The 21752-nt window shown below is 52.8% G+C and overlaps 2 protein-coding genes across 2 annotated transcripts; one reads left to right on the plus strand and one right to left on the minus strand.

Annotated features, from left to right (window-relative positions):
• Window positions 1642-3457, plus strand: NT5C (5', 3'-nucleotidase, cytosolic). The gene is made up of 5 exons (XM_018063836.1): window positions 1642-1940; window positions 2303-2403; window positions 2484-2544; window positions 2882-2996; window positions 3118-3457. Exons 1-5 carry the CDS (start codon window positions 1749-1751, stop codon window positions 3297-3299), a joined length of 651 nt encoding a protein of 216 aa, XP_017919325.1. The 5' UTR covers window positions 1642-1748; the 3' UTR covers window positions 3300-3457.
• On the minus strand, window positions 3459-21743 carry ARMC7 (armadillo repeat containing 7). Its single transcript, XM_018063837.1, has 3 exons — window positions 18702-21743; window positions 18462-18605; window positions 3459-5053 (listed from the first exon to the last, which is right to left on the minus strand). Exons 1-3 carry the CDS (start codon window positions 18790-18792, stop codon window positions 4692-4694), a joined length of 597 nt encoding a protein of 198 aa, XP_017919326.1. The 5' UTR covers window positions 18793-21743; the 3' UTR covers window positions 3459-4691.

Genomic DNA, 21752 nt, shown 5'->3' on the forward strand with positions numbered 1-21752 from the left:
CAATTTTTCCAGTTTCACTAAAACAGATTAATCCTACAAATAACCTGAGTTAAGGTTTCTGTTAGAACTAAAGAGGCAGGAAACCTGCGCCCTTTTCTCAGTAACTGGACAGACCTGGGAAAGACAGCTCCCTGATTTGTGTCATAACTGTAACTTGGCTTTAGCTCTCCATGCTATGAAGGTAAGTGCCTAGGCCAAAAGTGTTGTGAAGGAGTTCTGCTGGTCATCTTGGTACTGTTACAGATTTTTTAAATTCTTCATAAACATGTTTGCTAAGGGTGTTGAATTTTTCCCCTTAGAAAGCTTATGGTTTAGAAAGTGAAGTTGAACTTAAAATGATGAGGGCAGAAGAGTCAGTATTTTGATGACAGTCTTGGCTTTTTGCACAGTTATGTGACTTGAGTGGCTTGGTGTTTATTGCTAATACCTAGTCGTCTTCTTCGGAGAAGGCAACAGCAGCCCACTCCAGTACTCTTGCCTGGAAAATCCCATGGACGGAGGAGCCTGGTGGGCTGCAGTCCATGGGGTCGCTAAGAGTCGGACATGACTGAAGCAACTTAGCAGCAGCAGCAGTCTACTTCTTAAGTGTTTTAAAATTAGACCACCAGGCTTCCCTTCCTGATGCTTCTGTTCCATTTAGAAGTACTGGGGTGTTCAGAACCCAATGGAACAGAAGCATCAGGAAGGGGAAGGGTGTTCAGGTGGGGAGCAACAGGAAGATGGGTCAGTCACTCAAATCTGAATCTAGTTTGTAGTAAATATATTTACATGTGAGCTTCTCTGGCGGCTCAGACGGTAAAGAATTCGCCTGCAATGTGGGAGACCTGGGTTTGATCCTGCGTTGGGAAGATGTCCTGGAGGAGGGCATGGCAACTCACTCCAGTATTCTTGCCCAGAAAACCTCATGGACAGAAGAGCCTGGCGGGCTACACAGTCCATGGGGTCGCAGAGTTGGACTCGACTGAGTAAGTGCAGCATATTTACATGTATTCAGTAAATAAATAACATGAAATCTACAAAAAATTGAGAGTCAACAAAAGTTAGCAGTGACCAGCATTTTCTCAGAGGAGTATATAACTGAGGAGAGGTCTAGAGAAAAATCAGTTCCACAGAAAGGATGGTCCTGATTACCTGAGCCTGGTGGAAAATCGGCTCTTCCAGGTAGACCAGGAGGTTTGAAGTAGATGCTCCCATGTTTCAAGCCAACTCTGGCTTGTGAATTCATCTCTGAGGAGCTGTGCTAGCAAGAGCCTGTTGTCTTCAGATTCACCCACTTCAGCTACTGGGAGCCCCTGAGGTTCGGGTCTTGGGTTGGTGCTGCCTTGACTCAGCGGGAGGAAGCTCTCCTCCTATCCCCGCAAGCGGGGTGAGCAGGTGTGGGTTCTGAGAAAGCCGGAGCCGGCCCACGCTTCGCAGTATTCAGGCCAGTCCAGGGGACCCCCCGGAAGGTCTGGCCCAGTAACGTTTGGGGTGAGCGAGGGCGTCTGCTGGAGCGGAGGGCGGCTGATGTCCACGCAGGCGCACCCTCAGACCAGACGCGTGGCGCGGGCACCGCCACGGCTCGGTCGGGCGCTGGGGAAGGCCTGGGGCTCCGGCGGGCGGGCGGGGCACCCGGGCGCCCATGCAAATCAGTGCGGCCCGGCTCCGCCCGCCGCCGCTGCGGAAGCGGCCGTTCCCGCGCTCGGCTCCGCGCGCTCCCGGGGCCGGTTCCGCGTTTCCCCCGGGTACCCTACCTCGCGGCGCTGGCGATGGGGACGCCGGCGGGGCGCGCGCGGCCCGTGCGGGTGCTGGTGGACATGGACGGCGTGCTGGCGGACTTCGAGGCCGGCCTGCTGCGGGGCTTCCTCCAGCGGTTCCCCGGGGAGCCGCACGTGCCGCTGGAGGAGCGCCGCGGCTTCTTCGCGCGTGAGCAGTACCGAGCGCTGCGCCCCGACCTGGCGGTAGGGAGCGGGTGGATGGGAGGGGTGCGGCGCTAGGGGAGCGGGGCCCCCGACCCCACAGGACATCCGGGGACGGGGAGCCTCTCCCCTGGGTCAGGCAGGACTGTCTCTGCTCCATGTCCAGACACCTTCCTGTTTAAAATGAACAAAGCTCTCACTTCAGAATCCACACTTCACTTGGGACTAGACAGTCTGGGGGTTGGGGGTATTTCCTTACCGCTAAACAAAATCCTCCACCCGGGACTCTGATTTGGGGACCAAAGCCCCCCAGGAACCTCACCTTTGAGAGTCTTCGCTGTGTGTGTGCGGGGGAGGTGTGTGGTGAGAGGGCTTAGCCAGGACGGGAACGCTGTATCTTTCAGGACAAAGTGGCCAGTGTGTATGAAGCCCCAGGCTTTTTCCTAGACTTGGAGCCCATCCCTGGAGCCTTGGAAGCCTTGCGGGAGATGAATGACATGCAGGAGTGAGGAAGGGCGGCGAGGGAGTGGGGGCTGGGGGGCAGGGGCGGGCACCACCGCGTCTAATCGTTCCCCCTCCTGGCAGCACCCAGGTCTTCATCTGCACCACCCCTCTGATGAAGTACGACCCCTGTGTGCCCGAGAAGGTGCGGCTGCCCCAGCGCTCCATAGGCAAACTTAGCTTCCGAAGTTCTGATTTGTTAAAAGAAACCATGGGGACTTCCCTGGCAGTTCAGAGGTTAAGACTCTGTGCTCTCAATACAAGGGGATACGGGTTCAGTCCCTGGTCTGGCAACTGAGATCCCACATGCTGTATGGCCCAGCCAAAAAAAAACTCCAACACACCAGCAGAAACACAGAAAGTTTGGGGGGGGGGGCGGGGGTGGAGGGGTGTCTCTCACAAGCTGTAGACCCTCCCTCACACCTACTAGCCCTGAGTTCAAGGGCCTATCTTGCCCTATTAACCCTGTGCCCACCTCACAGTACCGCTGGGTGGAGAAACACCTGGGACCCCAGTTTGTGGAGCGCATTATCTTGACGAGGGACAAGACCGTGATCTCAGGGGATCTACTCATTGATGACAAAGAGGTCATTCAAGGTGGGCAGCCTTTCTCCTTAGCAGCCTCCAGGCATCTGGCCTGCTGGGATTAGAGGGAGGGAGTTCAGATAACCAGATTAGGGACTTCGGGTTCCCTCGGGTTCCCTGTCTCCCCTCCCAGGCCAAGAGGAGACCCCCAGCTGGGAGCACATCCTGTTCACCTGCTGCCACAACCAGCACCTGGCCCTGAGCCCACCTCAGAGACGGCTGCGCTCCTGGAGCGACAACTGGAGGGAGATTATAGACAGCAAGCGGAGAGCCCTGCCGCTGGACCCCGGCTGCCTAGAGCTGCCCCAGCAATGAGGCCGCAGACAGCGGCTGGAGGAGGGCGAGGCAGACGGGCAGGGAAGCCCGGCAGGACCGGGTACCCATGCAGCCTGGCGGTGGTGACCCCTCAGCACCGTGCTGGCCGGAAACGCGCTGGGAGAACACGCACCTTTTAAATAAAACACTTCAGCTCACTGCTCTCTTAAGGCCTTTTATTTGGGAAAGGGAAGGGCCAGGACCCTCCGGAGGGCAGTGAGAATACAGGCCGACGAGGAGGCCTTCCCCTCCCTCCCTCTGGGCTCCTTAGTCCATTAGTCCCATAATCCGCCCACCTCCAGGTCCACCTGGACACCGTTCCTCTCCGAGCCGCCTCTCCTTGGTCATGTAAGAGGTCAAGCTTAAGTGGGCCCAGGACCTTCCCCTGCTCCTGCACCCCAGCTTTCCACAGGGGCCCACACCCCTTCCCCCATGCTGAGCGGTGTACCCTGGACTCTGGGCCCTGTGCCGTATGTCAGCATCTAATCCCCTCTCCCTTCAGCAGCCCTCTTACTTGCATCCCCGAGGCCCGCCTGAGGCCCAGACGTGCTTCCAGGCACAGCACCCCCCCTCACTAACCCTGATGGCAGAGAAGGCGGGCCAGGCCTTCCAAGCAGGGACCGTGGGGTGGGGAGGGGAGAGGACACCGCTCCAAGAGTCCGTGCCTGTCCTCTGACGTGTCATCACCCTCATGGCCACGGTAACACTCACTGGGCTGGACTCAACAGCACGGGGCACGCTCGGGTCTTTGAGGTGCCCTACCATGGTGTCTGGCTGACAGGTCTGTACGGGTCAACAGTTAGGCCAGAGAGTTCTCGGGGGCAGCATCCGCCAGGCCCAAAGCCCAGCCTGAAGACTTGTGGGGCAGGTACCCAGCCTCCACAGACGGGGGCACAACACCGCCCTCAGCTTCCCGGAGCCACGATATACTTTGAACAACAAGGCTTCTCATTTCTGCGTCTCAAAATGACTCCAGACACCTCTGTTAGGGGAGAATGCTTCCTTCCTCAAGCTCAGGCAATTCTAAGCTCCAGGCCCAGCTGTTCCTCAGGAGAAACACCTTCTGCAAGCCTCCGAGTCCAGGGACCACGCTGCTTCCTCCGCGAGGTTGAGACCAGGCGAGGGTGGGCCAGCACGAGGGCCTCTCAAGGAGGTTGAGAGCAGCGGCCCGTGAAAACGGCAGCATCTTCAACATCCCCATCCACGCGTCTCAAGGCCTGGCTTCCTCACTCGTCTGGGGCCTTTCATCACAGTGCAAATACCTGCCATGCCGAGACAACGCACTTTGAAAAGGGCCGAGCGCGCGCCGTTAGCGGAGAGGGCGCGCCGCCGGGCCGCCGCCGGCTCTCCCTGAGCCCCGCCGGGTTTCAGTCTCGCCCGGCGGGCAGCGGGTCAGGGCTGCTGTGGGGCCTCCGTCCTCGGCAGGGGGATCCCCAGGGCGGCATCCGCTTGCCAGCTGCGGGCCTCGGCCACCTGGCTGGGGGAGCAGAAGTCTTCCAGGAAGATCTGGGCCAGGTTTCGGAGCCGGGCGCTGGCCGACAGGGAGAAGCGCAGCATGCACTGGACCACGGGCAGGGCCGTCAGCTCGGGGTGGCGGCGCGCGCCGGGCGCGCCCAGGCCCATGAGCGCAGTCACGGCGGACAGCACGGTCTCCTCGCTGGGGCTGGACAGGCAGTTGACGATGAGGGGGACGCCCCCCGCCTGCAGGATGTGTTCCCTGTTGGCCCTGTCGGCGCACAGGTTGCAGAGGCCGCCTGGGGAAGAGCAAGCGGACTCTGAGGCCTCAGCCCTGGGCCTCCTCCGCCCTCTCCCCGCCGAGTCCCAGGGAAGGGCCGGGCCCCTGAGAAGCTGGCCCGAGGACAAGGGACCCGAAGCCCACCGGATCTCCAGCTCTCCCTTTCAGGGTTCCAGGCAGGCCTGCCTATCGCGGCCCAGCCTTCTGGAGGTGGGCACTGGACCTTGCCGCTCTCGCTTTGGCCAGTTCAGCGCTTTCCTGGGAACTCCCTGGTGGTCCGGGGTTAGGGCTCCACGCGTTCCCTGTGGAGGGCCTGGTTCGATCCCTGGCGGGGGAACTAAGATCCACAAGATGTGTGGCATGACCACAATGCACATATGCACACATGCACATATATGCACACAGATACATACACGCACACGTGTGTAAAGTGATTGTTTCACAGGTGTACATACGTCAAAACGTATCAAGCTGCCCCCTTTACTTATGTAAATTTATCACATGTCAGTTATACCGCAATAAAACTGTCAAGAAGGCAAAGTATAAACCATCTCAATCCTACCGCCCATTTAATATTTGCTTTTCATGCCACGATATTTAAATATGTGACTCCATATACTTGATAACAATGTGATCTTCTGCTTACTGTTTTGTAAGCCAGTTGCTTTTATTTAACCATGTCCTGTGAACACCTCTCCAGGCCAATAAATCTACAATCATGGAATCATTTAACAGCCACGCAGTCTACCCTTTTACCATTTTATGGATATAACATAATTAAGAGGTTAAATATCATCCACCGCCACCACCCCCCGCCCCCAACCCATCACTGTTGATAGGATTCTGGGGGATAAGACAAAAGGACAGAGTGAAGAGACCTGTGGTTCTAGATCGAAGAACCCACCACCGCTCACGTAGTGCGGCCTGACCTTGTACTCTCCCACCAGCCCAGAGCCCTGGGTGTGGGAAGCTGACTTCCTGTGGCTCCTGGGTGAGCTTCCTGCCGTCAGGGCACCCCTACCCTTGGGTTCCTACTCCAAACAGAAGACCAGCATAACACGGCCACCCAGCCAACGAGTGACTGACAGCCCACCCACTTCCCCTGCGTCTCTAGAAACTGGCAGAGGCTCTGGCTTCTCACAGCCTCAAACCCAACCCAGCCTCAAACCCAACTGGGATGTCTTTCCAAGCAAGAGGGGACAGGCACAGCGAGGTGGGGGGGGGGGGGCAGGGCTGGCAAAGACCTCCTCCTCCTCCTCCAGGCTCAGGCACCTGCTCCTGAGCCTGGGTCAGTCTGGGTCCCGCTGAAGGGAAGCTCATAAAGGTTCCATCCACTCAACCTCTAGGGACTTCCCACTGCACCTGGAATAAAGCTCACACTCCCTTCTAGGATCTTCACATGTTGCCGCCCTCTTGTTTTTTTTCTGTTTTTTCTTTCACTGGCCATGCCATGTGGCATGCAGGATCTTAAGTGTCTAAGCAGAGACTGAATCGTGCCCCCCAGGCAGTGGAAGCTCTCACCACTGGACCACCAGGGAAGTCCTGACATGCTCTTGCTGGTAACCAGCACGTCACTGCTCCCTCGACAGTGAGGTTTTCCTGGAGCACCACATAAGCCACACCCTGCCATGTCCAGGCCCTTCCCTCATCTCCTTGTTTCATTCTCTTTGCATGCTTAGAACTTTGACGGATCACCATGGCTTTTTCTTGCTCGCTGACTGCTGAGCCCCACTAGAAGGATACACTCCCAGAGGTCAAGACCCAGGCTGTCTTATTCCCACCACGTCCAGGGTGCCTGGTACAGGGCGCGCTCTTACAAACATTTGTTAGAAGGACTGTAAAGCGGTGAGCAGCAGGAAATGGCTGCACTGCAGATGGGTGGGAGGCCGGACGGGATGGCTCCCTGAGACCCTGCCCACGTGGGACATATGCAGTTCTGGGGTCTCACAGACAGGGGGCCTCTGAGGGGCAGCCCCAGAAGGGGAGGCACTGATGCAGGGTCCCTCCCCACCTCTCAGGTCACTCCAGTGGAGGAGCCCTTAGCACAGCCTGGGGCCTCCCTTCCCACCACCCTCTTTACTTGCGGTCTGTCCCCATCACTGGGCACCACACGGTAGTCATTTACCTCTGAATCCTGGGGGCCTGCAACTGTGCTTTCTTGCTGGGCACAAACATGCTGGGCACATGACTGAACCCCACGGAGCAAGAGTCACCACCACCACCCCCACTTGCAAAAAAGAAGCTGAGGCCATGGAGTAACTTGTCCAAAGTCTCAGAAGATGGGGAGCCTGCTGCCACTCCCAGGATAAAGGGTGTCCCTGTAGAAACCACAAGAACAACTAATCCTATCATGGGGGGACACCAGGCTCAGCTGGGCGTGGGGACAAGTGGAAACGCTCCAACAGGACCCCGGCTTCTTGCACACATTGGCACCATCTCTTCTGAGCTCCGAGTGGAACTGCAGCCTCCTACCTACACTGTGGACTCAGCTTGGGGGTGGGGGACAGGACTTATCTCTGCCCTCAAGGGTGATACCGTGAAAAGCCCAAGTCATTCTCCAGGCTGGTGAGTCATCATCACGCCCAGCTGTGCCTGGGTAGGGCTCTGCCACTCGGGATAATCAGAGGGCATCTGCAGGAGAATGGGCACAGGAGCAGCCTCCCAATAGCCAGCCCCACCTGCTCCCCGTTTACAGGCCTGGGAAGCCTCCAGGGATGGATCGGGGGGCTGCCAGCGCTCACTGGCTGCTGGGTCCCCACCCCAGGCAGGGAACTCTTCAAGCCCCTCGGCCTTGCTGGCAGCAACCGTGGAAGGTGAAAAAGAGCAGTGAAAGCCTGGAAAGAGAAGGGCTTCAGGGATTAAAAAGGCTGAGTAGGAGTGCCCGAGAAGGAGCCAAAAGACCCCCAAAGAGTGGAAGAGAAGCCACAGCCGCTGTGAATTTTCCTCGGAGCCCACCTCTGTGCACTGGCCCTGAAGAACTAAGGAGGGCTGCAGAAAAAAGAGCAACATGAAGCCTGGAAGCTTCCTAAAGAAGGCCCAACAATAGCAAACTGGTTAAAGAAAGTAGGGTACATCCATATGATGAAACGTTATACAGTTCTAAAAATCACGTTTTAAAAAAAAAAAGTGTAATGGGGGAAAATGCTTGCTATATAAGTTTAAGGAGGAAAAAAGGACACCAAATGTGTCATAAAATTGCAAAAAAAAAAAAAAAGGTCCAGAGAATTCCCTGACCATCCAGTGCTCAGGACTCTGTGCTCTCATAGCTCTGGGCCCAGGTTTAATCCTGCTCGGGGAACTGAGACCCCGAAAACCATGCAGTGCAGCCAAAAAAAAAAAAAGGTCCAACAAGATGTTACCTCTTCTCAGAGCCTTCCTTGACCACCCTAATCAGTCCCCCTCCCCAAGAGCCCTCTCCTCACCACCTTCGCTTCTTTTCTTCATACCAAAGAAGGGGAAAAAAGGGAAAAAAGCAAAAGAAGAAAACATTCACAGATTCTGACAGAGAACTCATATCCAGGATATTTAAAGAACTCCTTTGACAAACTGCACAAAAGGGCCAATATATGAAAATGTGCCCAACATTCCTTATCAGAGAAATGAAAATTAAAACCACAGCAAGAGCCCCCTATACACCAGTCATAACGGAAAACAAAAAAAGACTGACAATAGTAAGTGCTGGCAGAGCCACTGGAACTCTCGTGCGCTGGTGGTGAGGAGCGCACACGCCGCAATTAGCTGGAAAACTATCTGGTAGCTCCTAATACAGTTGAACATACATCTACCGTGTGTGTGGGTATGTGTGCACACGAATGTGCATGCAAACTCAGTTGTGTCCCACTCTTTGCGACCCCGTGGACTGTAACCTGCCAGGCTCCTCTGTCCATGAAATTCTCCAGGCAAGAATACTGGAGTGGGTTGCCATTTCCTCCTCCAGGGGATCGTCCTGACCCAGGAGTCAAACTCACATCTCCTGTGTCTCTTGCACTGGCAGGCAGGCTCCTTACCACTGAGCTACCTGCGAAGCTCATACATCTACCCTGTGACTCGGCAATTCCACTTCTACCCAGGTCTGAGAAAAAAAGAGTGCATACATATAATATACGAAATCTATCTGAGACAAATGAGTGCCTGACGTATACAAGAAAACTTGCATACAAATGATCGTGACGGGCTTCCCTCGTGGCTCAGTGGTAAAGAATCCTCCCGCCAATGCAGAAGACACGGGCTCAGTCCTGATCTGGGAAGATTCCACACACTGGGGGGCAAATAAGCCCACGCACCACAGCTACTGGGCCTGTGCTCTGGGGTGCGGAGCTGGGACTGCTGAGCCCTCGAGCCACAAGTGCTGAAGCCTGCAGGCCCTGGAGCTCCACAACCTGAGAAACCACTGCGATCAGAAGCTCTCGCACGGCAACTAGGGAAAAGCCCGGGGAGCAAGGAAGTTCCAGCACAGCCACAAATAAATAAAATCTTTAAGATTATCATAACAGCTTTACTCATAAAGGCTCTAAAGAAATAACTCAAAGCTCCACCAGTGGAGGACTGGATGAACAACTTGGGGCCTATTCATACAAAGACAGGAGCTACTGATACTGCAACAATTTACATGGACCTCAGAAACATTATGCTGAGTGGAAAAAAAACCAGAGACTCAACTCAAAGAAGCCTGAACCAGTCCACTTACATGAAGTTCAAGAACAGGCAAAACGAATCCACGGGGCTAAAGGTTAGAACAGTGGCTACCTCAGGGTGGAAGACACTAACCAGCAGAGGGTTATGAGGGATCCTTTCGGACAGATGGTAATATTCTGTATCTTGATTTAAGTGCTGGTTACATAGATGTACATACACTTTAATGAATTTGAAAAATAATCAATCTGGGACTTCCCTGTGGTCCACTGGTTAAGAATCCACACTCTCACTGCAGAGGTCTCGGGTCTCAATCCCTGGTTGGGGAACTAAGATCCCCCATGCCATGTGGTGCAGCCAAAAAAAAAAAAAATTCATCAAACTGACACACCGTGTGCAACTCACTGTATGCTGATCCTGCTGCAATTTAAAGACTGGTTACCACACAAAAAAGGAGAACAAGTTCTGACTGGTGGATGAACATGTTTTGGACAAACCAGGAAAGGCAGAGAGAAAGAGAACAAGGGGCAAAGAAAGGCAGGGCCCGTCTAGACGGGAGCCCCAGAAAGGCCCGGGAGAGGCAAAGGAGAACCCCCAGGTGCCACCTGGGAGGAGAAAGCTGGCGGCTCAGAGAGGTCAGGCAGAGGATCTCAAGTCATACAGCAAGCAGGGCACTGGTGCTGGGAGGGACAGGAGGCCCTAAGGACTGTCCTGGCGATCGAGGGAGGGCGTGCTGACGAGTGCTGAGCTTGCACCTGGCGCCCTGGAGGGCGGGGCGAGTCCTTGGAGACACTGGCTGGAGAGGTTGCATCTGAGCACCCGCCCGCCCCAGGGCATGGGGCTGGCCACAGTCAATCCCAAGTTAAAATCTTCATTGGGGACTATTTGTTTCAGGGTTTAACTTTAGTACTGGATTGGTCAAAACATTTGTAACATGTTATGTTTTCCATAACATCTTTTTCTTTTTGGCTCTGCCTGGTCTTAGTTGGGGCATGTGGGATCTTTTAATTCTTCAGTTGCATCATGTGAGAGCTTTAGTTCTTTAGTTGCAGCGTATGGAATCTAGTTCCCCAACCAGGGATTGAACCCTGGTATCCTGCATTTGGGAGCTCAGAGTCTTAGCCACTGGACCACAGGGAAGTCTCATGTTTTCCATAACATCTTGTGGAAAAACCCAAATGAACTTCTTGGCCAACCCAATATCTTGAGTTGGTCTTCCCTGGTGGCACAGATGGTAAAGAATCTGCCTGCAATGGGAGAGACCTGGGTTCAATCCCTGGGTTGGGAAGATACCCTGGAGAAGGGAATGGCAACCCACTTAGTATTCTTGCCTGGAGAATCCCAGGGACAAAGGAGCCTGGAAGTCCATGGGGACACAAAGAGTCAGACACAACTGAGCAACTAAGTGTGCATACACACAGACACAACCAGTCCATCTTAAAGGAAATCAATCCTGAATATTCACTGGGAGGACTGATGCTGAAGCTGAAACTCTAATACTTTGGCTACCTGATGTGAAGAAGTGACTCATTTGAAAAGACCCTGATACCGGGAAAGACTGAAAACAGGAGGAGAAGGGGATGACAGAGGATGAGATGGTTGGATGGCATCACCAACTCAATGGACATGAGTTTGAGTAAACTCCGGGAGTTGGTGATGGACAGGGAGGCCTGGCGTGCTGCAGTCCTCGGGGTCGCAAAGAATCGGACACAACTGAACAACTGAACTGACCGATTCTCACACACACGTTATCTTGAGAATGGTTCTCTCTGACATTTCAGGACAGACACGCAAGGGGTGAACAGCATACAGAGAAAACTACTATTATGTGTAAGCAGGCAGCGGACAAATATACACATATGTACATGCTCACATCTGTTGATTCCATGAGAGGGGAACAGAGGGGAACGGACCAGGATGGTAGCGAGACTTCTCTAAAAACACAGGGTGATACAGTTTTCACTTGAGTGATCTGTTTTGTATAATCTAAAAAAAAAATTAAAAAAAAAATCATGGCCTTTTGCGTTCCTGACCTAGACTTCAATTTTATAATTTTATTATACGGGGCCATTCCGGCAAGTGAGAAATGATATACAAATAAGCAGCAGCGCCTGCAAGAGCAAAATGGAAACAACCTAGAGGGCCATCCTCAGGAGCCGGCTGGACCTCAGTCCCGCCACGCTGAGGACATCGTGCAGTGCTCACATCAGGCCGCTCTTTAAGGGCTGACACTGCACGTGTGCCAATAGGCGGTGCTAAGTTTTTTCCTGTGTTTTTTTTTTTTTTTTTCTTTTTCCCAAGGGACTTCCCTGGTAGTCCAGTGGTTAAGAGTCAGAGCTCCCAATGCAGGGGGCCTGTACTGGATCCCTGGTCAGGGAAGTAGATCCCAGATGTCACAACTAAGACCCAGCACAGCCAAATAAATTTTAAAAAGGGCCGGGGGCGGGGGGGTGGGGGGGGGTGGGAGCGGAATAGGGATATAGTATACTACAGGCATGTGTAAGACATACAATGTATACACAGTATACATACAGACATATACATATTTGTTTATAAATCCTGCAAGTATCTCTGGGAGGATACACAAGAAACTGGTAACAGTGGTTGCCTCCAGAAAAGGCTACAGACTGTTACAGTTTACCACCTGCCCTTTTGAACTCTGTACCGGGTGAATCCATTATATATTCACATACATGAATAAAACAGACACACCCTGCCTGTGCCTAGACCTGAGAGGAAGCGGGGAGGGCAGAGGTGCCTGGAGTCAGCCTTCCCAGGCGGCGCGCGAGGAAGTGATGGGATGAGAGCCTCGACTTCAGCTCTTTCCTGTAACTAGCGGCGGGCTGGGGAGTTTTGTTCGTTTGTTTAAGCTGAAAGATGTGTGATCCTAGGACCCTAAAGGGCCAATGAGAGAAGGAGGTTCCCCAGGGACCCCAGAGTTCGGCGGATGGAGGAGGGCTCTGTGGTGGGCGGAGCTAGCTGAAAATCCCGGGAACGCCCCTGCAGACTGAGGTGAGCAGAGCAAGCAACTCCATTTCTCTAAGCCTGAGTTTCTTCATCAGTAAAACGGGCAGAGAGGATTAGATAATGTTAAGACCCCTCTCTGGCACCCAGTAGACGTGGACCAGGTACGCCCCTATTTACAGCCCCGGAGACTGGCCCAGGGCACACCTGCAACCCACACACAGAGAAAGGGCCGGCACACACAGGCAGAGGTGAGCAGTGAGGACAAAAGTGCCCATGTCACTGAGGCCAAGGACTGAGGCACAGCAGCAGTGCAGCGCCTCTGCACATTACTTTCTGACCGAATTCTCTCCCTCTCAGAGGTGAACCCCTTCCTGACTTGTAATAAACAGGACCTTTTATTTCCTGTGCGGCTTGTGGATCTCAGTTCTCCCATCAGGGCTTGAACCTAGGCCACGAGAGTGAAAGCACCGAATCATAACCACTGGACCACCAGGGAGTTCTCAGGATCTTCCAAGTAATTTTTCTTTTTAACTACACACTCCCCGCTAAACACTGTAATTCAGTTCTGCCTCTTTTTGGACTTTATAGAAATGGAATCATGCTGTACATATTATTATGTGTCTAGCATCATGTGCTTAACATTATGTTTGCAAGATAATTGCATGGAGCTGTGCAGACTGTTCATTTACCTTGCTAAGTAGTATGAATATCCACAATATTGATATTCATCCCAGTGTTGACTGTTCGCAGGCTGGGGCTATTACAGACAATACTGCTGGTGACATTTTTGCCTATGCGTCTACACGTGCCTGGACCTAACCCTGTGAATGTAACTGCTGGATCGGGGGCATGCCTCCGTTCAATTACACTAGATACGGTTTTCCGAAGAGGCGGCTCAGGAGTCACCCACCAGTCTTTTTCAGTACACCACCACCATCTGGTGGCAGCTACCAGTATTGCAGGAAGTAGAACACAGGAAAAAGGATTTAAGCTCAATTGTGGGAGGTGCCTCCTACTTGGACTCTGTTTTGGTAACAAAACTGTCAGTATCCTATGTATCACAGAATCCTAGGATTCAGTTTTCATGGAAAAAGAGAGTTATCTCTTGGTTTGTTTACATCTCCACACAGCATCTAGAATGGGGCAGGTGTGCACACACAGCTGGTAAGACTGAGAATCAACCAGTTGTGCTTCAGGCCAATGCTGTCAAACTGATGCCACAGCCTCCCAGAGGTTTTATGGGGCACGAGCTCAGAACCCTTCACTCACTTGAGTGTTTACTGAGATTCTGGCTTTGCATCTGGTTCCTGATAATCCACCCACTTCCCATCCCCCAACCCCAACAAGGGTGGCTCTGGCCTGACCAGTGCCCATCGCCCAGGGGTACGTCCTCCTAATACCGCCGGGATACCCATTGTGAGGCTAGGGGTCAACGTTCATACCTTTTCCTATCATTCAGTGATGCTTTTCCAGAGGGAACAAACCGCTGAAACAGATAGGTCATGAGACACTATCCCACTTCAGTCTCTGGGAGATGAGGGAACTGCTTACCCTCAAAGGGGTCTGGATAGCAGACCATGCAGCTGCAGGCACTTTCAGTTCAGTTCAGATCAGTCACTCAGTCGTGCCTGACTCTTTGCAACCCCATGAATCGCAGCACGCCAGGCCTCCCTGTCCATCAGCAACTCCCGGAGTTCACTCAGATTCACGTCCATCGACTCAGTGATGCCATCCAACCAGCTCATCCTCGATCATCCCCTTCTCCTCCTGCTCCCAATCCCTCCCAGCATCAAAGTCTTTTCTAATGAGTCAACTCTTCGCACGAGGTGGCCAAAGTACTGGAGTTTCAGCTTTAGCATCAGTCCTTGCAAAGAAATCCCAGGGTTGATCTCCTTCAGAATGGACTGGTTGGAACTCCTTGCAGTCCAAGAGACTCTCAAGAGTCTTCTCCAACACCACAGTTCAAAAGCATCAATTCTTCGGCGCTCAGCCTTCTTCACAGTCCAACTCTCACATGACTACTGGAAAAACCATAGCCTTGACTAGACTTAGTCGGCAAAGTAATGTCTCTGCTTTTCAATATGCTATCTAGGTTGGTCATAACTTTTCTTCAAAGGAGTTAGCGTCTTTTAATTTCATGGCTGCAATCACCATCTGCAGTGATTTTGGAGCCCCAAAAAATAAAGTCTGACACTGTTTCTCCATCTATTTCCCATGAAGTGATGGGACCGGATGCCATGATCTTCGTTTTCTGAATGTTGAGCTTTAAGGCAACTTTTTCACTCTCCTCTTTCAGTTTCATCAAGAGGTTTTTTAGTTCTTCACTTTCTGCCATAAGGGTGGTGTCATCTGCATATCTGAGGTTAATGATATTTCTACCGGCAATCTTGATTCTAGCTTGCGTTTCTTCCAGTCCAGCATTTCTCATGATGTACTCTGCATATAAGTTAAATAAGCAGGGTGACAATATACAGCCTTGACGGACTCCTTTTCCTATTTGGAACCAGTCTGTTGTTCCACGTTCAGTTCTAACTGTTGCTTCCTGGCCTGCATACAGATTTCTCAAGAGGCAGGTCAGGTGGTGAGGCACTTTAGCTTATTTAATTGTCAACAACTCTGTGAGGCAGGTATTGATCCTGCTCACCTGACTGACGGTGGGAGAAGGGAAGTCACGTGCCCAGAGTTAAGTCACGGAGTGAGGACTGGAACCCAAGCCTGCCTGACCCCAAAGCCCTGCTCCTACCAAACTCACTCTCTTCTGCACCAACAAACCAACACTCGGTTTTATTCTGCCAAACCATGGCCGTGGGCAATCTTACCTAGTAGTTGTTGCAGAAATAGCCTCACTCAGGGCACCAACCCCAAGTCAGGGGCAGGACTCTGCGTGCGTGTACTTGCCCCATCCCCTTTCCAGACCAAAAAGTCTGAGCATCCAAGACAAACATAAGCAAAGCACTCTGACCTCATGGAGATCACAATCTCAGACGTGCCACCAGAGAGAAAAGATTCAAAGCTACAAAGCACAGCGCAGAATAATCACTGACAGTGTAGCGCCACATGAAGCACCACAGATATTAACAGGAAAGGAAACAGAAAGAGTAACAAAGTAGGCTTCTAAGCACCACTGGGACTTCCAATTTATGCACAATAAATAAAAAAGAAATTTCATCTGCAGAGGACGCCATGGAGGGATTCAATGCTAAGAACGCTGTTGCTCCTGGGACTGGGGACCTTAGGAAGGAGGAGAAAAAGAGAAAGAAAAAGCGGCCATGAAGAGGAAAACTGGTGATAAAGATACAAACGATTGTAGACAAAGTGCCTTCACAGACACACAGACACAACAGCTCTGCTCCCCATGGCAGTCCTGCAAGGCAGGCAAGGCTCAGATGAGGAAACGAAGCTCAGAAGAGATAGGACTCATCCACAAGGATCAGCTACAAAGTGAAGTGGGGACCGTGGACTCTGGGTCCAGGGCTTGGTTACCCACCCTGGGAGCCCCCAGCTCAGTGGGCTGGGATCTCAGAGGTCTCCTGCCTTGGGAAAGGTGCTTCCTGATCCTGTAAAAACTCGCCTTGGCTGACTGCTCTTTTTAGCAAAGTTTTCTGCAGAGTCGAGACCCTAGTGGTCCAGCAGTTAACACTCCACACTGCCACTGCAGGGGGCATAGGTTCAATCCTTGGTCAGGGAACTAAGATCCCACGTGGGAAGCACCCCCCTCTACCTCCCAAAATAGCTTCAGTTGGAGGAGATATGTCATGGCCTTTTACCATTTACCTCTGTGGTCATCCTCCCCAATACCCATATCCCAGTCTAATAATGAGAAAAATGTCAGGCAAATCCCAACTGAAGGAAAACCTACAAAATACCTGACCAGTACTCCTTAAAACTGCCAAGGTCATTCACAAAAAGAAAAAGTCTAAAACCAGCAAAGCCCAAAGGAGCCTGAATCTAACATAAGATCTTGGATGGAATCCTGAAACAGTAAAAGGTTATGAGGGAAAAACAGACAAAATCAGAACAAAGTATGGACTTCAGTTAATAACGGGGTACCCAGGTGGCTCAGTGGGAATCTGCCCGCCAGTGCAGGAGATGCAGGTTCTATCCCTGGGTCAGGAAGATCCCCTGGAGAAGGAAATGGCAACCCACTCCGGTATTCTTGTCTGGGAAATCCCATGGACAGAGGAATCTGGCAGGCTACAGCCCATGCAGTTGCAAAGAGTTAGACAGGACTATTGCTATTGGCTTATTAATTGTAACAAGTGTACCATACTAATGTAAGATGGTAATAATAAGGAGACTTGGTGTGTATACATAGAAACTCTGTATTACCTTCGCAAATTTTCTACTGTTATAAAATACAAAGTTTCTTTTAAAAGAGAGCGAGAGATTGAGATCTAAGGTACATAACCAGATTAAGAGCATGGATCCTGGTTTATACAGAACAAAAAATGTCTGCTTGGGAACTATTAGAGAAGTCTGCCTAACTGGGTATTTGGTGACAATGGAATTATTAAGTTCATTCCCTATGAAGATAAGACTCCTTTCACTATGCAGAGAAATGTTCTTTTTTAAAGACACATGCTGCAAAAAGAATGTTGGTTTTGTTTGCTTTTTGCAGGATCTCAGTTCCCTAACCAGAGAAGGCAATGGCAACCCACTCTAGTACTCTTACCTGGAAAATCCCATGGACGGAGGAGCCTGGTAGGCTGCAGTCCATGGGGTTGCTAAGAGTCAGACACGACTGAGCGACTTCACTTTCCCTTTTCACTTTCATGCATTGGAGAAGGAACTGGCAACCCACTCCAGTGTTCTTGCCTGGAGAATCCCAGGGACGGTGGAGCCTGGTGGGCTGCCGTCTATGGGGTTGCACAGAGTCAGACACGACTGAAATAACTTAGCAGCAGCAGCAGCAGTTCCCTAACCAGGGATGGAACCCACCGCCCCTACAGTGGAAAAGCAAAGTCCTAGTTGTTGGACCACTAGGGAAGTTCCAGGAATGTTGGTTTGCCCTCAGAATAAACTCCAAACTCCTGCCCAATGCCTAGATCTGAATCCCTGTAAACTGGTGCGAGGTGCTCTCTAATTTAGCAGCACTAAATCCTTCTCTCTCATTTAGTACCACTCTGGGCTTCACTCACCACAATGGTGCCACATCAGCCTTCCTTCTGGCTCCTCCTGCTCTGGGGTCTTGGCCCGGCCTGTGCCTTCCCGCCAGGGCCAAACCAGAAGTAGTCCCTTCCTTCCCTTGCTCTTCTTCATCAGCCTGTTTTCTTCAGTGCCTCAGCTTTTTTTGTGTGTAAACCACCTGTCTCTCTCTACTATAATGTAAATTCCCTGAGGGCAAAGATCTTTTCCCAACTTGTTGGCCATCTCACCATCATTTAGAACAATACTTTGCTCACACGGTACCAGCCCAACAAACACCTGACGTGTGAATAAATCAATAGGTCTGAGACCAGAACAACTAGAGGTGCCATAAGCCCTTCCGAATGAACGCTATTTCTCCTGATGGTGAAACATATAAGATAAAGAGGTTTTAAAAGAGCGCTCAACTCCCCACCCCCGCTCCAAGGGGCTTCAATCCAGTCCCATTTATGATCTTACCTCTAACCGACAGGGAAGGTAGACAGGTAGAAATGGTCCTGGGCGTGGGTTCCAGGCCAGACTCAAGCCACCCGTGAACCTGTACGCTGTGTCGGCCGCGGAGGCATTACAGACACTACGAAAGTCTGCCTTCGCTGCTGAGAGACGGCCTAAGAGCCCTTTACCAACAACTCATTTCTAACTCGTTACCTCATCAGGCACCTAGGAGAGCGCCCCATCCTTACCAATAGCAAACTCCACCAGGGTCTCATTCTCCTCCGACAGCGAATCGAGGAATAAATCCAAGACCTGCAGCTGCCGCAGATACTCGTAGTTACCGGGATCATAGGCGAAGTTGGCGAGGTTGGCCAACACTTGCTCCTTGGCGTCTGCGATGGAGAAGCGGGCAGTGGCGCCAGGGTCGGGGCGGTGGTCGGGGCTGGACCCCGGCCCAGCCCCCCTGCCCCCCACCCCGAGACACTCACCTTGGCTCTGCGTCTCCTGGAATTCCGTGACCAGCGCCTGCAGGTACCCCAGCCGACCGACGTGGGGGTCTACCTTCGGCTTCTGGGCCATGGGCGGGCGGCGAGGGGCCCCGGGGAGCGGGCGGGAGAGTGTGGAAGGTGAGGCTGGGGAGCGGGGCGAGGACCCCGACTGGCTTCGCGGGGCCGGGGAGGGGAAACGAATTCTCCAGCAGCCTGCAGCTCAGACTGGGCTGTGGGAGACGCGGTGGGGACTCAGAACCTCGTAGGAGTTGGGACTGAACACCTAAGTCGCGGAGCTGGAGACAAACACCGACTCTCGCGCCGTATGAGGAAGGCCCTTCCCAGCTGGGCGGGACTTTCGGCTCGGTTCCGCACTTCCGGGGGAAGCGGCACTTAGCCACGCCCAAAGGGCCAAAGGGGCGGGGCGACGAGGCGAGGGGCGATGGGCGGGGCCGTCGCTGAGCGTGGGCCCGCTTCCAGCGTTTTGTCTCGCAGGCGGCGATCAGCCTCTTGATGGAAGTGGTGACTGAAGCCTACGGTTGTGTTGAGGCGAGCCCCAAGGGCCCGTAGGAGCTCAGAGGTGCCGGGGGTCGCCTGTGTGGGGGACTGTCGGGGTAGAAGCACCTTCAGATGCACCCGCGCTTGGCGATGGGCCGCAGTCCCCGCCCCTCCACCATCGAGGGGCGCCGTGGAAACGCGAGCGCCTGCTCCTTGTGTCCCCTCTGTGGCTCTTCTGACACTACCTTCTGGTCGGCTCTTCCCAAAAGCCCAGTGAGGACTTCCCTGGTGGTTCGGTGCTTAAGACTGTGCTCCCAGTGGAGGGGACACGCTTGGATCCCTGGTGGGGGAACTGTGACCCTGTATGCCCGCGGCGAGGCCAAGATGAAAACAAGTCAGCGCGCCTGGTATCCTCTGCTCCCCAGTCCCGAGCTGAGCCTGCCAGGTGGCGGGGAGCACCCGGGTCAGCACCATCGGACCCCAGAAATACCACTTTGGTGGCTTTCTGGGTTGTGGGGAGCCTAGAATGCTGAAGCCCTCCTATCTAGTCCTTTCTCAGTTTCTCAGGAAGGAGTCAGGCGACAGAGCACCAGGGAGGAAGGTGGCCCTCTTGGACTCCAGCGTGCTTGAAAATGTGGGGGTGGAAGCAGCTTAGGCTGTGAATTTCTGGAGGGCAAGGGCCTTGCGCAAGGACAGTGACTGCCACACTCCAGCTTGCCACCACCCCACTGGGAGCAGCCCCCATCTGGTGGGCTCAGGTGGCTGTGATCAGCCCCAGCCCTATGCACACACCTGGGGCTTGGGGACCCTGGCTGCTTCTTGCAGGGTAGTGGCCCCAGGCCCCTCACCAGAACCTTCACATTTTAAGGAGAGCTGATTCGACCTGGGGAAGTATATCTCAGCCCAAGGTGGCCAGGGGTCTTCTCTGCTCCTGTCTGAATAGAGCAGTAAAGACCTAGGGACAGGACAGAAGTGGGCTCTCCCCCACTGGTCAGGAACTGCTCTAGACCCTCTCTAGAGGAATCCCAGGATCAGCCAAGTGTGGATTCTGGAATCTGACGGGCCATCACATCCTCCATTACTTGCCCCCTCCTAAGGCTTTGGAAAAGCCCCTGATGCTGAGAAAGATTGAAGGCAGGAGGAGAAGGGGATGACAGAGGATGAGATGGTTGGATGGCATTACCTACTCAATGGACATGAGTTAGGGCAAGCTCCAGCAGGTGGGAGATGGCCAGGGAAGCCTGGTGTGCTGCAGTCCATGGAGTCGCAGAGTTGGACACGACTGAGTGCCTGAACTGAACTGAATTAAGGCTTCCGAGGCCCTCACCTCTGCAAAGAATTCTTTAAGTCCTTGGTTTTGTGACCAGGTCTTACTCCTCTCTGCCCAGTTCGTGACACACAGTAGCTCCTCAATATTTGTTGAAGGAATTCTGCCCAGAAATGATTGCCACTCTTGCCCAGGGTAGGGAGTGGGGGAGGGCAGGCAGAAGAGGTCAAAGTTCTCTATCCTAAATGTTTACTAATATCTTTTTTCCTTGAAAAGAAATGTTTTCAAGAGTGGGCCTAAAAGGGGATGCATGTTTCAAAGCCATGTGGCTACTAGCACCAGAAAGGATTCATCTAGGGACCTCCCTGGAGGTTAAGACTCCGTACTTCCATTGCGAAGGGTATGCATGGGTTTGGTCCTTGGTCCTAGTCAGGGAACTTCAAGATCCCACATGCCGCGCATGTAGTGCTTCAAAAAAAAAAAAGTATTCACCCACCCACCAGCCCCAGCTCTCTCCTCTTCCACTCAGTTAAGATGGAGGAGGCAGGACATGATAAAATGTGCCCAGCTGTGCATTCTCCCTTCAGTGTACAAGCTGTGGATGGTGACCAAGTGCAGACAGGTTGGGGCACAGGGAGGCAGTGGGGGGTCTTTAGGATCAGACTTTTCAGACTGGAAGAGACCTCAGCTTAGGCCAACCTTCTCTGTTTTCTGCGTGCCCAGAGTCAAGGCAGCAAATTGTGGCAAACATCAATTCAGGTTCCCAGCCAGCTCAGAGCCCTTTGCCTCACCTCTATACTACTTTTTTTCTTTGCCATAAGGGGGCACTCGTGGGTCCTGGAAAAGACAATATCCAGAAGGGTGCTTACTCATGCCAGTTGGACTTGTGCTGGAGGGCTGGAGCAGGTCATAAAAAGAAAATCAGTTCTCTCCTGATAAGACTTTCTTGCTGAAACCCGGTTGAGCTTGAATCAACAAACAAGGTCCAGGGTGGGAGTAGCCCTGAAGGCGAATGGGAGCAAACTTACTCCAGGCCTATTTTTCAGCTTCATTGCTTCACAGGGTTTATAACCCGCTGCAGAAAATGTTTTTGTGTGTATAATTCAAACAAACAGTTTTTCTATTCCCTCAGTTGGTACCCTGTTGGGACAAGCCTGGGCTGATGAGAGGCAGCTCCCAGGTGATGATGACCTCAGGGAAGGCACCAGCAAAAAGAATGTGTGTGTGCGGGCGGGGGGGGGAGCTCTGACCTGCAGGCCAGATGCACAGGCCAACAGGGAGCAGGG

The sequence above is a fragment of the Capra hircus genome, chromosome 19 (assembly GCF_001704415.2).
Source record: "Capra hircus breed San Clemente chromosome 19, ASM170441v1, whole genome shotgun sequence".
Taxonomy (NCBI): domain Eukaryota; kingdom Metazoa; phylum Chordata; class Mammalia; order Artiodactyla; family Bovidae; genus Capra; species Capra hircus.

What these genes read in the sequence shown, in the direction of transcription:
- NT5C (XM_018063836.1), top strand. Translation starts at nt 1,749, where the DNA reads ATGGGGACGCCGGCGGGGCGCGCGCGGCCCGTGCGGGTGCTGGTGGAC. An exon ending in GAGATGAATGACATGCAGGA is followed by an intron (nt 2,404 to 2,483) that starts GTGAGGAAGGGC and finishes CCCTCCTGGCAG; the next exon opens with CACCCAGGTCTTCATCTGCA. An exon ending in TGACAAAGAGGTCATTCAAG is followed by an intron (nt 2,997 to 3,117) that starts GTGGGCAGCCTT and finishes CTCCCCTCCCAG; the next exon opens with GCCAAGAGGAGACCCCCAGC.
- ARMC7 (XM_018063837.1), bottom strand. Translation starts at nt 18,792, where the DNA reads ATGGCCCAGAAGCCGAAGGTAGACCCCCACGTCGGTCGGCTGGGGTAC. An exon ending in CCAGGAGACGCAGAGCCAAG is followed by an intron (nt 18,606 to 18,701) that starts GTGAGTGTCTCG and finishes TCTCCATCGCAG; the next exon opens with ACGCCAAGGAGCAAGTGTTG. An exon ending in CCTGGTGGAGTTTGCTATTG is followed by an intron (nt 5,054 to 18,461) that starts GTAAGGATGGGG and finishes GCTCTTCCCCAG; the next exon opens with GCGGCCTCTGCAACCTGTGC.